The 14,959-nt window shown below is 38.6% G+C and overlaps 1 protein-coding gene across 1 annotated transcript in view; it reads left to right on the top strand.

The window, feature by feature from the left end:
• The window catches only part of CNOT9 (CCR4-NOT transcription complex subunit 9), a 28,409-nt gene that overhangs the window by 1,020 nt on the left and 12,430 nt on the right, over nucleotides 1–14,959 (top strand). The window contains exons 2-4 of the mRNA XM_067740589.1: nucleotides 9,071–9,250; nucleotides 11,086–11,201; nucleotides 13,115–13,224. Coding sequence (XP_067596690.1) covers nucleotides 9,071–9,250; nucleotides 11,086–11,201; nucleotides 13,115–13,224 — 406 coding nt within the window. The remainder of the gene's footprint in view (nucleotides 1–9,070; nucleotides 9,251–11,085; nucleotides 11,202–13,114; nucleotides 13,225–14,959) is intronic.

The raw sequence follows: 14,959 nt of genomic DNA, 5'->3' as shown, positions 1-14,959 counted from the left end.
ATTAACCTATGTGAAGTAATCCTGTGGTCTCCCATTGCATTGAGAGAAAATCCAGACTCTTTGCCTTGGCCTACAAGGCCCTCTGAACGTTATGTTCCTTACCCAGGTTTTCAGTCTCTTCTGTCACTTGCTCCCCAGGCTCCAGCTACACTGGCCGCCGTTACATCTCTTCTACTTAACGCTTTTCCATTCCAGGTTGCATCTCTTACACACACACACACACCCCCATGTGGGTGTCCGGCTCCTTTTCCCTCAGGTCTCTGTCTAAATCACCCTAGAGTTGCCGTCCCTGACCGCCCTATTTAAAGTAGTTCTGTAACCCCCCAACTTTTCTCTGTTAGAGTACCCTTCAAAGAATTGATCCCAATTTGTAATTCTTGTATTAATTTACTTGTTTGTTATTTGTCCCCCTTTTGAGGTCAGGGACAGGGATCATGTGGGTTCTGTTTATATGGTTACTCCAGTGCCAAGTCAGTTCCTGGCACCAAGTAAGGGCTGAAATATTTTGCTGAATGACGCCATATAGATGAGGGAGGTGACTACTGAGAGCAAATAGCCGTAATAGGCAGACAGGATCTTGTGATTCGAGCATATTCTTCTGAATGCCCATCCAACTTTTTCAGTTTAACCAAGGTGAAGTGACTTAAGGAGAGAGTAATATACTGAAGTTGCATTACCAGGCAAAATAACATAAATCCTAAATAGAGGACAAAAGTTGCCTCAACTTTAAAGTCAGAAAGTGAGCTGAGTGTGACTAGGCTATAGACAGCATTGTCATTTCCAGGGCAAGTGGCATCTCTGCCTCCTGGCACCAAGTTTCTAAAGTGTTTGTAACTTTTCACAGAGAGAGGTACCTTTTATATATCTCTTAACTAGATGACTGCAATTTCCCCAGCTCTTTTGTTTCTTCCAGATTTTACATGTAATATGGGAAGAAGCTAGTCAGAAAATGAGGTTGTTGCTGGTAGGAGGGGGGCAGGTTAAACAAAGGATTCTGCTAAGGTTGGCTCATCCATCTCTCAAAATCTGATTGTCTTCTCTAGGCTTTGATACCAAGCTGCTCTTTCCCCTGTGCCTCCCCAGACTCTACCTATTCAGTTCCTTTTCAGTTGCTCCCTAATACATCTTTTGAACAGATATTAGAGCTGTGGTTCATTACTTAAAAACTCAGTACGTGTTTCTTCAAGTAAATTTATAGTGCCTTACCTTTATTTAGAAATTGAGCTTTTGATACTTTTTAACCTGTTATGCTGTTTGGACTACACAAAAGCTCTGACAAGTTCATTTGTACCACTCATTCACTGGAATATTTGGTTAGTGAATCTGAAGCAAAAAAAAGTTGAGCCACCTCTTTCCCAACCCTTAATGCCTTCCATTAGGCTAAACTGCCTGTGTTATTCTGATCTGGGTAAAGGGACACTAATGGTATATATCCCTCACTAGAAATTGAGGAGTTAATAATACATGCAGCAGTGCCTGCAGTAATCTAAACAGCTTGAGAAGATGCTTACTTTTTGTCTAATGATGAAAATTTGTGTGTATCTTTATTTCTTTTTTTTAAAATAACAAGTAAATCACTTCAGCTAGGGTGATAGTACTATCAAAGGAGAATGTGATCACATACGAATGCAGGATGTTATTCACTAGATGGAGGAATTGAGATCATTTGGGATGTGTCTTAAATTTTGACTCTTTCCTTTAGTATTTTATTATGCCAGCAATTTGTAGTATAGTGGACTCTTCTCATTCTTTGCAGAATACATCTTAACATCTTCATTATTGCCATTGCAGAATGTAATTTCTTTCTCACATCTACTAAATAGAAACAGAAATACCCCACAGGATTGTTTTAAATAAGAATAAGAGAGTGCTCAGTGGTTGGCTATGTTCATTCATTGGTTAAAAGACTTGCTCCCAGACTTCAGCCTTGGGACTCTAATTCCTGCCTCAGCAAAGTAACAAATCACCTGTTATGGACCTTGAAGACTGCTTCAGCTTAATAGTACCACAGATCTTCACATACAATGGGTCTTTTGTAATGAATGTTATACTAGTGATCTAAAACAGCCAAATGTAAACCTTTAGGAGATGCATTGGGTATGCTTCGTTTTTTGTTTTTTTTCCCCACTAATTTCCAGTGGCAATTCTGACATCCTTAAACCCTTGCTTTTTCCTCACTTTCCATGTAACCAGCAGCTGCATTAGTCATTTTATATCTCTTCGCTGAAGCAGTGCTAGACCCCTCCTCTTTGGCAAGTAGAAAGAACATTAAGCACTCTGAAGGATCTAATTCAGACAGCTGTCTCCTATTGAAGATTTAAGCAAATTAACCAACTTTTCTTTGTTTATTCACTTCCATTTTTAAAAAGTTATTTTGAAGAACATTCTGGCCCATATTTTATAAAGATATGAGGATAGTTAAGCTAATTTAGTGTTTCCCTTTGGCACTATTAAGAAAGGTGTTTTCTTGTTGTATCATCATTATGTAGACACCCAAAGCCACGTGTTGAGTCATCTCCAGACCAGAAATAATCTCTATTTCAATCTAATTCCATTTTTTATTCACTATCATGTATTCATCGATAAGAAAACCAACAGCTGTTTTGGTCCTCGAACATGAAATTTTATTGATAGATTTGGCCATTTTCTGTTTAAGAGAGCCATCAACAACAATTTTTTAGTTTACTCAAGAGGGGGGATCATATTTCTTTCCCATTTATGGGTAAATGTGGATCTTTTCTAAGTTCTAAATATCTTCTTTTCACATTCTGTTAAGATTTTTCAGAAGTGGAAGACCAACTATCAGTACCCTGTGTTAGTGACACTTGGAGTTAACCATTGGTGACTCACTTTGATAAATGTCTTAAGCTTCACTGAAAGAAAAATGTTACTTGAAATACATTTTCCACATACAAACCAATAAACAGGAAGGAGGAGAATGAGTCCCTCCTAGTTGATAGTACAGACATTTTTTAACACATCTGTTAAAAGGAAAGGACCACTGACTCTAAGTAGGTTATAGCTAAAAGTATATAGTTACATGTAATTGATCTTGTTTTTGATGTTGGAAGTGTTGAGGCTGATAACTAATAGTTCAAATCAGACTTCTCATAAATGACTTTGCCTCTGGGTATGTTAATTGAACCCACTATTTACTCAAATCCAACTGTAACAGAATATCAAACTTAAACTTCTGTATTGGGTTCTTAAATAATTTCTTCAACTTGGAGGAATATTTGTGATTTCAGTCCTATAGACAAAGTAGGACTCACTGATTCTAGAGAGTAGACTAGAGTTTCAATGTAATTCTGCCATATACTTGCTTGTGTAAACTTCAGTATATTAAACCTCCCTGAACCTGTTTCCTCTTAGAATTTTGAGAATAATTTGAGGTAATCCACAGTGACTGGCACATAGTATTTCAGTAAACATTGCCTCCTATTAAAAGTTCTTAGAAAAAATCAAACCTAGTCTATAGTAGAGGGCTGGGTGTGGGGTTTTCTGAAAGGAGTATAGAGAATTTGGGGGGGATAATGGAATGTCCAGTAATGTATCTTGATTGTGGTGGTGGTTACTTGGGTATATAGGTTTCTCAAAATTCATTGAAATGTACACTTAAATGGGTGCACTTAGAAGTTGTGTTGTATGCAAATTGTACCTCAGTAAAATTGATTTTTTTTTTTTTTTTTTTGCGGTACGCGGGCCTCTCACTGTTGTGGCCTCTCCCGTTGCGGAGCACAGGCTCCGGACGCGCAGGCTCAGCGGCCATGGCTCACGGGCCCAGCCGCTCCGCGGCATGTGAGATCTTCCCGGACCGGGGCACGAACCCGCGTCCCCTGCATCGGCAGGCAGACTCTCAACCACTGCGCCACCAGGGAAGCCCAAACTGATTTTTTTGTAGCCAGTTAGTTTAGTCTCTCACTTGTAACTAAAGAAAGAAATTTTTGAGATTTTAGAGCTGAGACTTTGATAATTAATTTAGTTCCCTCATATAACCAATGATAAAATGGAGGCTTAGAAAAGTAAATGATTTATTCTAGGTCACACAATGGTAAAAATGGCAAAACTGTTTTGAAGCCACTTCTAGCTCCCAATCCAGTGTGCATTCCAGTTATGTACTTGTGTAGTTACTTGCAAATCAAGGTCTTTTTTTTTTTTTTTTTTTTTTTTTTTTTTTTGGTGGTACGCAGGCCTCTCACCGCTGTGGCCTCTCCCCTTGCGGAGCACAGGCTCCGGACGCGCAGGCTCAACTCAACCACTGCGCCACCCGGGAAGCCCTTTCTTATTATTTTTAATTCTTTTTTGGCTGCACCACACACGGCCTGCAGGATTTTAGTTCCCCGATCCCTGGATCAAACCCGGGCCCCCTGCAGTGGAAGGTCAGAGTCCTAAACACTGGATCACCAGGGAATTCCCAAGGTCTTTCTTATTCTTAAACTTGACAACATGTTCTTAATTCTAGGTCTGTAAAAGGGGTACAGGCAGGATCTGTGAGTTCCCTGAAATTATGTATAAATTTTAGGTAAAAATAAATTATGTGCAAAACAGTTTGAAATTGTGTATTTTTCTGAGGAAAAGATCCAGAGATTTCAATTCAAGAAATGCTACCCTCTGCTTTTGTGGTAGTATCCTGCCGTTATTGTTAATGTGTTTAAGTTAGGTAGTTTCCAAAAGGGAAATCAGATAAATTTGCTTCTCTACCACTGGACGGTGTGTGCTGGTAGATTGTATCAGCCACAGCCTCAGAAATGTATTAGTAAATTATAAATTTAAAGAATTATAGCAATTGAACTAGGAATCTTTAGAGGTAATCTTTAAATAGAGAATTGGAGGAGGAGGAAGTCTGCCCACCGTTTACTCATAGTTCCATCAGTTGTAAAATGAGGATTATAACCACGGTGCTGTGATCATTCAATGAAACCATGCTTTTTAAAAGTACAATACAGGGACTTCCCTGGTGGCACAGTGGTTAAGAATCCGCCTGCCAATGCAGAGAACACAGGTTTGATCCCTGGTCTGGGAAGATCCCACATGCCGCGGAGCAACTAAGCCCCTGTGCCACAAGTACTGACCCTGCGCTCTGGAGCCAAGCCCACGTGCCACAACTGCTGAAGCCCTCGCACCTAGAGCCCGTGCTCCGCAACAAGAGAAGCCACCACAATGAGAAGCCTGCGCACCACAACAAAGAGTAGCCCCAGCTCGCCGCAACTAGAGAAAGCCTGTGTGCAGCAACAAGCACCAAACACAGCCAATAAATAAATTAATTAATTTTAAAAAATAAATAAATAGGGCTTCCCTGGTGGCGCAGTGGTTGAGAGTCCACCTGCTGATGCAGGGGACACGGGTTTGTGCCCCGGTCAGGGAAGATCCCACATGCAGCGGAGCGGCTGGGCCCATGAGCCATGGCCGCTGAGCCTGCGCGTCTGGAGCCTGTGCTCTGCAACGGGAGAGGCCACAACAGTGAGAGGCCCGCGTACCGCAAAAAAAAATAATAATAATAATAAATAAATAAATAAAAGTACAGTACATTTCCCTCTTTTTCCTCATCTACCCACCCCCTCTTTTACTTCCCACTCCCTTTTAGGAAGGCATCAATTTTCAGATTCTAACATTTTTGTGACAGGTGTGCCTAAACGATCTTTGGGATTCAGAAGGAGAGTCAGATGCATTTGGGGTTTTTATTACCATCAAGATCTAGTAAGATGCTGGAGTTGTGCTTTGGGGCTTTATTCAGGGATGAAGTCCAAAGTATTTTATCAGTCGTCTGGTAATATAAGTTAATATAGAAATCAGTGCGTAATTCAAAATGTAAATATATGGGAATTCCCGGGCGGTCCAGTGGTTAGGACTCGGCGCTTTCACTGCCGGGGCCCGGGTTCCAAGATCCTTCAAGGCAAGCAGCACGGCCAAAAAAAAAAAAAGAGCAAAAATACTTCCTTTTTATTCTCCAAAATAACTAACTTTCCTTGTGTGTTATAAAATTACTTGTTAATGTTGGTAGGGAAGGGGTGTGTGTGTGTGTGTGTGTGTGTGTGTGTGTGTGTTGGTGGTTATCACTAGCTGAATTATGCCCATCTGAGCCATGATTTGACACAGGGAACTATGTCAAACTATTTCACTGACTTTTCCCATTAAAATGATGGTTATTAAGTACCTCATAATCTCAATAAGTAGAGAATTTCTCTTAGTATCAATGATATTGTTCATGGGTGTTGATTGTTTTTCAGATTCTGCTGAACTAACAGCAGTAACATTTTAATTTTTGTCTGAGATTTTTATATATTTCCTATTTCTTTTGTCTAGGTCACAGGAAATAGTTTTTTGGAAAGTTGTGTTTAGATCAGACCTAATCTTTCAGGCAAGTGAGAAGCAGCATTAGCAAGGCAGTTAAGAGTATGGACTCTGCTGCCAGACTACCTGAATTCAAATCCTAGGCTTTGCCACTTAACTTTTAAATAACGTCTCAGTTTTCTCATCTATGAAATGAGGGTGGTAATGACAAGTATTTATTTAAGACAGTGCCTGACAGAGTAAGCACTATGTATGTGAGCTCTCACTTTTATTTTAAGAAATAATTGTATTCATCCGATAACAAATAGGTATTCAGTGGGTTTAAACTAACTCCTCCTATTAAATTTGGGGCAAAATTCATCAGGGGTGATGAAAAAGAGGGTCCCTACCTCAGATATTTCCTGGTACCAAACTGCCCTAACTGCCTTCTGGTTGTTAGAGTGGCTGCAGAACTCATCTCTAAGCTTATACCTGAGGGCCACATTACCACCTACCTGGCATCCATAGCTCTCTTAGAACTAAAGTCCAATGGAGGCTGCAGAAGTTGGAGTATTACTGGCAGCAGGTTGTCATGGCCTTAGGGACCCAAGTAGGCACCAGATATTGACCCTCCAGAGTGCCAGCACCACTCCAGGGGCACGATCTCCTCTGCTGTAGTCAAGCCAGCTCTGGAAACGTCATATGTGGAGATAGGACCTGGTGTTCAGAAGCCACAATATGCTGACTGGTGTCTACCAGTGCAGCCTGGCGTTGTTCACCTAGGGTTCCCCAGGACAGGATAGGGTACAGGGTGCTGGGTACAAGTCACAAATTGGCTTTAGAGAGGGTGATGGAGTCTACTGATGGTGGTGTCTGGATGACAGGCCTCTAGGAATGAGTAATGACTAATCAGGATAGACACTATATTGCTGGAGCATTGTCTGTGGGGCCCTCTTTAGGATTGTGGGTCATCCAAGAGACTGTGGGCAGGAAACCCAAAGCTAAAATTTTAGCCCTTGTTTCTACTGAGCTTTTAAGGTGATGTAATACTCTAAATGTAAACATATCCTATCTTCTGGTGGGAATTACATTTCCAAAAATAATTTTTAAAGTCAAGGGCCTATCTGTGGTAACATAGAAAAGTCAAGTGCTTGGACCATACTGTTTTTGCTGTTGGGAGCGGAGGGCAGGAAAACTATTCCTTCTGCATCATTTAGGAGCCTATGTTTTCTTGAGGTGCATCACTGATGGGAATTACAAAGCAACTTTTAGCAGATTACTCTGAGGCACTTAAAGAGGACTTAAATTACATGGTATTTTAGTCTGTTTAGCAGAACACCTTGTGGTTCATTCTAGCAAGCAAGAGAAATGATAAACGTTAAACTAAAAACTTCTAATCAAGCTTCCATTTATAGAAGGCAATTATTCAGCTTGAGTAAATGTGACTACTACTCAAAGTCCATCTTAGACTTCATTCTGTTCTTCAGCAAACACAGTTTTCCTTTTTGTTCCTTATTTTTATATCTGTGCGATGGGTAGGTCATCATTCTATCACACTAAGGTGTAGTGGGAACATGTGCATAGTGTGAGAAGCTGGTGTAATATGGTTCAAGAAAGATTGGAATATGCAACTTTTGTACTTGGGTGAATTGAGCAAGTTAATTCCTCTGAGCATTAGTAGTTTCATCTGCAAGTGTAGATCCCTTTTTTCTGTCTACCTACCCTATAATTCCTCATGGTTTGGGGGGAAATTAAGTGAGAAAATATTGGACTAGGGATGGAAATCACCATGAATTTGTTAGGACTTTAGAGCCAGAAATAGCAATGGTTATCATTTTTCTAGTTTCCCATCTTATCTTCCAGATAAGAATAGTTAAGGGACTTAACCAAGGTAACAAGCCTGTTTGACAAATGTGAAGAATTATAGAAGTGCTCAAATTTTTTGGAATATTGAGATTCTTTAGCACAATAAAGAAAGCATGTTCTGTTTATATAGTCCCTACACGAGTAAGGAATGAATGAATCTCTGAGGGGTGGAGGTACAATATGTATAAGAATCATTAGAGGGGGGAGTTTTTCCAAATTACATAGATTTTCTGCTTCATGGAGGGGGATGCTGGAATTACTGGGGAAGGAAGAGCAATGTGGGGGAGGGCTTTTTCTTTCAAAAACCATCATAGGCACATGGTTAAAAAAAAGAGTTTAAACTATATGCAGAAGATTTTATTGTATACAATGACAAGTAGGTCTCCCATATAGATTCCAACCTTAGAGGTAACTACTGTTAACAGTTTCTTATGTGTACTTCTAGAAATGTTGTATATAAATATATAAGAATATATGTGTGTGTTAATGGAAGCGTATATGCTGTTCTGCACCCTTTTTGGTTTTTTTTTTTTTTTCTTATTTAGTATCAGCACAGTATAGAGCTAACTCTTTTTTAAGGGGCTATGTAGTATTCCATATAAAAATGTACCCCTGTATATTTAACCAGTTCCTTATTGATAGATGTTGATAGACTTCAAGTTTTCTGCTTTTAAAATAGTGCAGCAGTAAATATTCTGGTATATCTTCAGTACAGCCCAAGTAGACCTGTAGGATAAATTTCTAAACATGGAATTATTAAAGAGTGTGTGCCTTTTAGATTTTGATAGATTTAATTCATTTACATCAAGTATATGTATTTAGAAAAGCTCCCCTAGTATTTACAAAAAATATGTTCCCTCCAAAGGCTACTGCAGAGTAAGACTTGATTTGACTCTAATGAAACTCACGTTTACTTTCTTGTTTTCACTTGAAGCCTGTGCCTACTGCACTGGCTCAGGTGGATAGAGAAAAGATCTATCAGTGGATCAATGAGCTGTCCAGTCCTGAGACAAGGGAAAATGCTTTGCTGGAGTTAAGTAAAAAGAGAGAATCTGTTCCTGACCTTGCACCCATGCTGTGGCATTCATTTGGTACTATTGCAGCACTTTTACAGGTGGGTATATATCCATGAGTTGCATGTCATTCCTGTTTATCACACTTGTATCTCTCTGCCTTTGCCCAAATGATTATGAAAACTTTGGTAGGATGGTTTTTTTCTTTTTATTATTTTTTAAAACTTTATTTATTTTTTTAATATAAATTTATTTATTCATTTATTTTTGGCTGCGTTGGGTCTTCATTGCTGCGCGGGGGCTTTCTCTAGTTGCGGTGAGCGGGAGCTACTCTTCATTGAAGTGCACAGGCTTCTTATTGCGGTGGCTTCTCGTTGCAGAGCAGGGGCTCTAGGCGTGCAGGCTTCAGTAGTTGTGGCATGCAGGCTCAGTAGTTGTGGTGCACGGGCTTAGTTGCTCCGTGGCATGTGGGGTCTTACTGGACCAGGGATCGAACCCATGTCCGCTGCACTGGGCAGGCGGATTCTTAACCACTGCGCCATCAGGGAAGTCCTAAATTTTATTTTTTTAATTAGTTTATTTATTTATTTTGACTGCACTGGGTCTTCATTGCAGCACGTGGGCTTTTTGTTGTGGCATGCGGGCTTTTCTACTCGCGGTGCATGGGCTCTAGAGCATGCAGGCTCAGTAGCTGCAGTGCGCGGGCTTAGTTGCAGTATGTGGGATCTTAGTTCCCCGACCAGGGATCGTACCCGGGCCCCCTGCATTGGGAGCACGGAGCCTTAACCAGTAGACCACCAGGGAAGTCCCAGAATGTATATATATTTTTTAATGTTAGCATTTGTAAGAATCTGTTTTAGAAAAGTCTAAGGTACTTGTTAAAGTGCAGGTTCTTGGATCCTACCCAAGAGATTTGATATATTTAGTCTAAGATGAAAAATCTATTTTTAACAGGCAGCTCCCCCACACCCAGGTGATTCCAATGTACATGGTGTAAGAGCTACACTTTGAGAAACACAACTTTAAGAGTGCTACAAAATAATATTTACTACATGGTGGGGGGGGATGGAAAGGAAGGTATAAGAACTGAAAGGTATATTCTGGGGAAAGAAAATGTTAAGATAAAGGTATAACAGCTGTAGGATTAAAGGTGGGTATTCTTGTACATTGAAGAATAAATAACTGAAATTTGGTTCTGACCAGAACGGTCATTTGTGGGGAATAAATTGATACAGTATAGTCCTAAGAACCAAGATAGAATGATCATCCTTTAAAGTATTGTCCATAATTCCCAATAATTAGATCAATTTTTTTAATCTATTAAGTAAATTCATATTCTGTCCCTACAACACGTACCCAAGAAACTAATCTTTCTTATAGGAACATTTTCTGTGTAAAAGTTTTACAATTAAGATAAATGGAATTGTGTTCAGCAAATCATTGCCTTTCGGCGGAGAATACATATATTCCCTGCTGTTTGTACATATCCCCACACATATACCCATGTTCTTATCTCCCCCTTTTGCGGTTGCTACCTGACCAAGGAGAAACTTTTTTGTGAGTCACTGTGGTTGATTTACTAACACTTTCTGGCTAGCTATCTCATCACTGCAACTAAAAGTAGGGTGTTGACAAAAGGGGGGATTATAAATATGAGTCCCTCAAGTGAAAGCCTCAACAGATGATGCAGGATATAGGAGGAAGTATGGTTGACCACAGTTGCCTCCATAGAGGTCTTCCTAGAGATATATGTAGAAATGTCTCAGATAGTCTCAGTCAGGTATATTTATGATGAAAGGATAGGAGTATTGTTTATTTCTTCCCCCTCTTTTAATGGTTCGCTTCTTATAGGATACGTGGAATTAAAGTTATTTGCTTTCATACCATGGGAATTAAAGTTGTTCCTTGTTCATCTGGTGCTGATTTCCATTTTTAGGAAATTGTAAATATTTATCCATCTATCAACCCACCCACCTTGACAGCACACCAGTCTAACAGAGTTTGCAACGCTCTGGCATTATTGCAATGTGTAGCATCACACCCAGAAACCAGGTAAATACTTTGAATGAGTGTGTGGGTAGAGGTTTGTGTTGAATGTGGTCCTAACTTCTGAATGATGAGAGGAGGGTCATGCAGTAGGGTGCACGTGTGTGGGTGTGGATCTTTGGGACTCTTCTTTTACTTTTTTTTTCCTCAAGAATTTCTGGTCTCTAATTCACCAGATTTTAGTGTAGTAACAATGTGGTATTGTTTAACATGTTCTTATATAATTAATTTTTTGCCTTTTCAAATTATGGTAAAATATAAATAATGTAAAATTTATCATTTGAACCATTTTAAAGTATACAGTTCAGTAGTATTAAATACATTCATAATGTGCCATCATCACCACCATCCATTTCCATAATTCTGTTCATCCTGTAAAACTTAAACTCTATACACATTAAACAATAACTCCCCATTCCCCTGCCCCCCAGGCCCTGGCAACTACCATTCTACTTTCCGTCTATGATTTTGACTATTCTGAGTACCTCGTTATAAATGGAATCTTATAGTATTTGTCTTTTTGTGATTGGCTTATTTTACTCACCATAATATCCTCAAGGTTCATCCATATTATAGCATATGTCAGAATTTCCTTCCTTTTTAAGTCTGAATAGTATTCCATTGTCTTATTTACTTTTTACCCATTGGTAGCAAGGAACTTTAAAGGATTGGTGGTCACCTCTCAGGAAAGGTCAGGCATACAGCTACTTCTCCCTCCTGAATCCATGGTAGGCATCACTGTGCCACGCATGAGGCACAGTGCATGGCATTTAGTAGGAGTTCAGTTAGTATTTGGACTCAGCACTTTTTTCTCACATAGTAAGCCAGATTTGGCTTCAGAATCTTTTTTAACACAGGATTTTAGGCAACCTCTGTAATAAATGAGAATTGGCTTTCAAATTGAGACACTTTTGCCTTCCTGCTATATCTGACGAATTAAGAAAGGGGAGATTCTGTTCAGGAATCTGCTTTGTGACTTTTATGGCCTTAAAGCACTTAATAGTCATTTTATTAAAGCCTTTCCTCTCTTTGTCAGGTTTTCCTTATAAAATCTGAGTGCTAGGCTGGCACTGACCTTTCGGAACTTTAGAAACATTGCTAAGAAAATTACTTTTAAGTACTTAAAAATGCAAGAGTACTTTCTTAAAATTTTTGGGTGTTGGCTCTCCTGTAAGTTATAATTATAAATTATATAAAGTAATAGACTGATTCCATATTAGTTGCTGAACATATTAGCTGCAGATTGAAATGTTTTTAGGATACTTAGTGTATCTGAAAGCTCTAACCAAAAAAGAGTATTTAAGCATAACAGATAAACCTTGATAATGGCTGCTTTACTTTTTTGTCTTGGTTTATAAGTTTTTCTCAGCTCCTACCTGTGAATATTACTGTTGACCCATAAACTAGATGAGGGAGGGCATCTAGGAGAATCTCTTGGGCCCTTAAGTGCATTTTATGACCTATTTTTTAAAACTTGCAGTTGGATATTTTATCAGTTTTTAAAGTACTTGGTACTGAATACAGGGAAAATTGTGTGTTCTCTTAACCATTGGTCTAGGCTAGGGTTTGAAGCCTTGACACTATTGACATTTTGGGCTGGATTAAGTCTTTGCGGTGGGAGGAGGGGGATAAGAGGGGACTGTCCTGTGCATTGTAGGATTAGCAGCATCCTGGCCTCTGCCCAGTGGATGTCAATCCCTTCAGTATGACAACCAAAAATATATCCAGACATTGCCCCTGAGGGGGCAAAATCACCCCAACTGAGAACCACTGGTCTAGACTAATGACCAGTAACAGTCTTTCCTAGAGATTCCTTGGTCAAGCAGTGTTATAGGCCTTATAGAATTAACCACCTGGGAATGTTCAGAATCCTTAGAAATTAACTCTGGGCTCTGAATGTGATTATTTTTTTCTTTTAGGTCAGCATTTCTTGCAGCACACATCCCACTTTTTTTGTACCCCTTTTTGCACACTGTCAGCAAAACACGTCCCTTTGAGTATCTTCGGCTAACCAGTCTTGGAGTTATTGGTAAGTTATTAGGATCGTTTCGCAAGCCTGGGATCATCATCATTCATAATAGTGGTCTTAGGTGTTTTGTCTGTTCTTTTGTAGCTTTTGTTCACCAGCTATTCATTTTTGTCTTCGGGGTTGAGTCTAATAAATTAGTTTTTACTAATAAATGAATATCAGAACATTATTGCTCTTACCAAGTACCATTCTGAGTATTGTTAATAAGGCTGTAAGACCCAACATTTGGGATTAAATTCAGTGTGTATGTAGAAATGTTTAATAATTGTAGGGAAAGTAAAGAACAAGAGTGTTAACCAAAAGATTATTATTACAGGAGTAAGAATTTGAGTTTGTTTCTTGGTTTGATTTTTCATCTTTGTCACTTCTGAGCTGTTCTCCCATAATTCCAGGGATTTACTTTCTGTTTTAGCTCGTTGAATTTTTGCATGCTCAAATTAATGTTTCCATGTACATTTATTATGGGAGATGTGTCTAAAACGCTATATCAGCTATTTCAGATCTTAGACTCCTAGGTAGTAAAATCTTTAGATTTGTGAAATGTAAATACATTCAAGATTTCTTTCCTAAATTGCCCTTCCTTTTTTCAGTGTCTTTTTCTCATAGTTTTTGCTCGACATACTAACCAAATAATAAGAACATTAGTTATACAAACTTTGTTTTGTTTGGTTATTATTTTTATGTTCAGCCTGTGTTCACATCCTTATGTTTATAAACCATGAATCAGGAAGTATAATTTAAAAGTTTGGTATTTCTCAGGAACATTTTATTCTACTTTTAAGAAGTAACTGTTATCTCATACTCCAAATGAATGTTATTGTTTTTTACATCTTCTCCCAAGTGGTACTGTAATTAGAAACTTTTTTCCCAATATATTCTTTCCAGCTTGTAAGATATAAAAACGTCTCGTGTAGGATTTAAAACATCAACATGATTCCAGCCAAAAGAAAACACTTGTATTCATTATTCTAATTCAAATCATCCTACTTCTGCTGTTTTTTTTTACTACTGTGGTTGGATGATGCACTTATGTGTTGTTAGGGTAAATGTTGACTGTGGTGGTGGGTGGAAACAGTACTTGGACGGTATTAAGCCAGTTGTCTACCCTTGCATGTATTTTTAGAAACTCAGTTTCTCCCAAGTCATTGAGAGTACAAGCAGAAGGTGAATGTTTGGGCCTAGACTTTTTCCTGCAGTTCAAGGGTTATCAGACAAGTTTGAATATAAATGAAGTGATACGTAACATAGATTAGAAAATACTTGAAACTGAGTAAAAGTAAAAATACAACGTATCAAAATTTATAGGATGCAGCTTAAAGTAGGGCTTAGAGGGAAATTAGTAGCATTAAATGCTTATACTAGAAAGAAAGAGAGGTCTTCAATCAGTGAGCTAAGCTTTTCTTTAAGAAACTAGAAAAAGGAGCAAATTAAACCAGAGCAAACAGAAGGAAGGAAATAATAAAGACTAGATATCAATGAAAATATGAAAAGAAAATCAATACATAAAATCAGTGAAACCAAAAGCAGTGTTTTTTTGTTTTGTTTTTTGAGATATAATTGACATATAACATTGTATTCGTTTTTGGTATACAACATGATTTGGTATATGTATATATTGCAAAATGATCGTACAGTAAGTTTAGTTAACATCCATCATCACACCTAGGCAACATTGTTTTTCCTTGTGATGAGAACTTTTTACGATCTCTCTTTTTAGGATTTCTCTTAGAAGCTT

The sequence above is a fragment of the Pseudorca crassidens genome, chromosome 6, assembly GCF_039906515.1.
Source record: "Pseudorca crassidens isolate mPseCra1 chromosome 6, mPseCra1.hap1, whole genome shotgun sequence".
Lineage (NCBI taxonomy): Eukaryota > Metazoa > Chordata > Mammalia > Artiodactyla > Delphinidae > Pseudorca > Pseudorca crassidens.
This window is presented reverse-complemented; position numbering and strand designations above follow the sequence as displayed.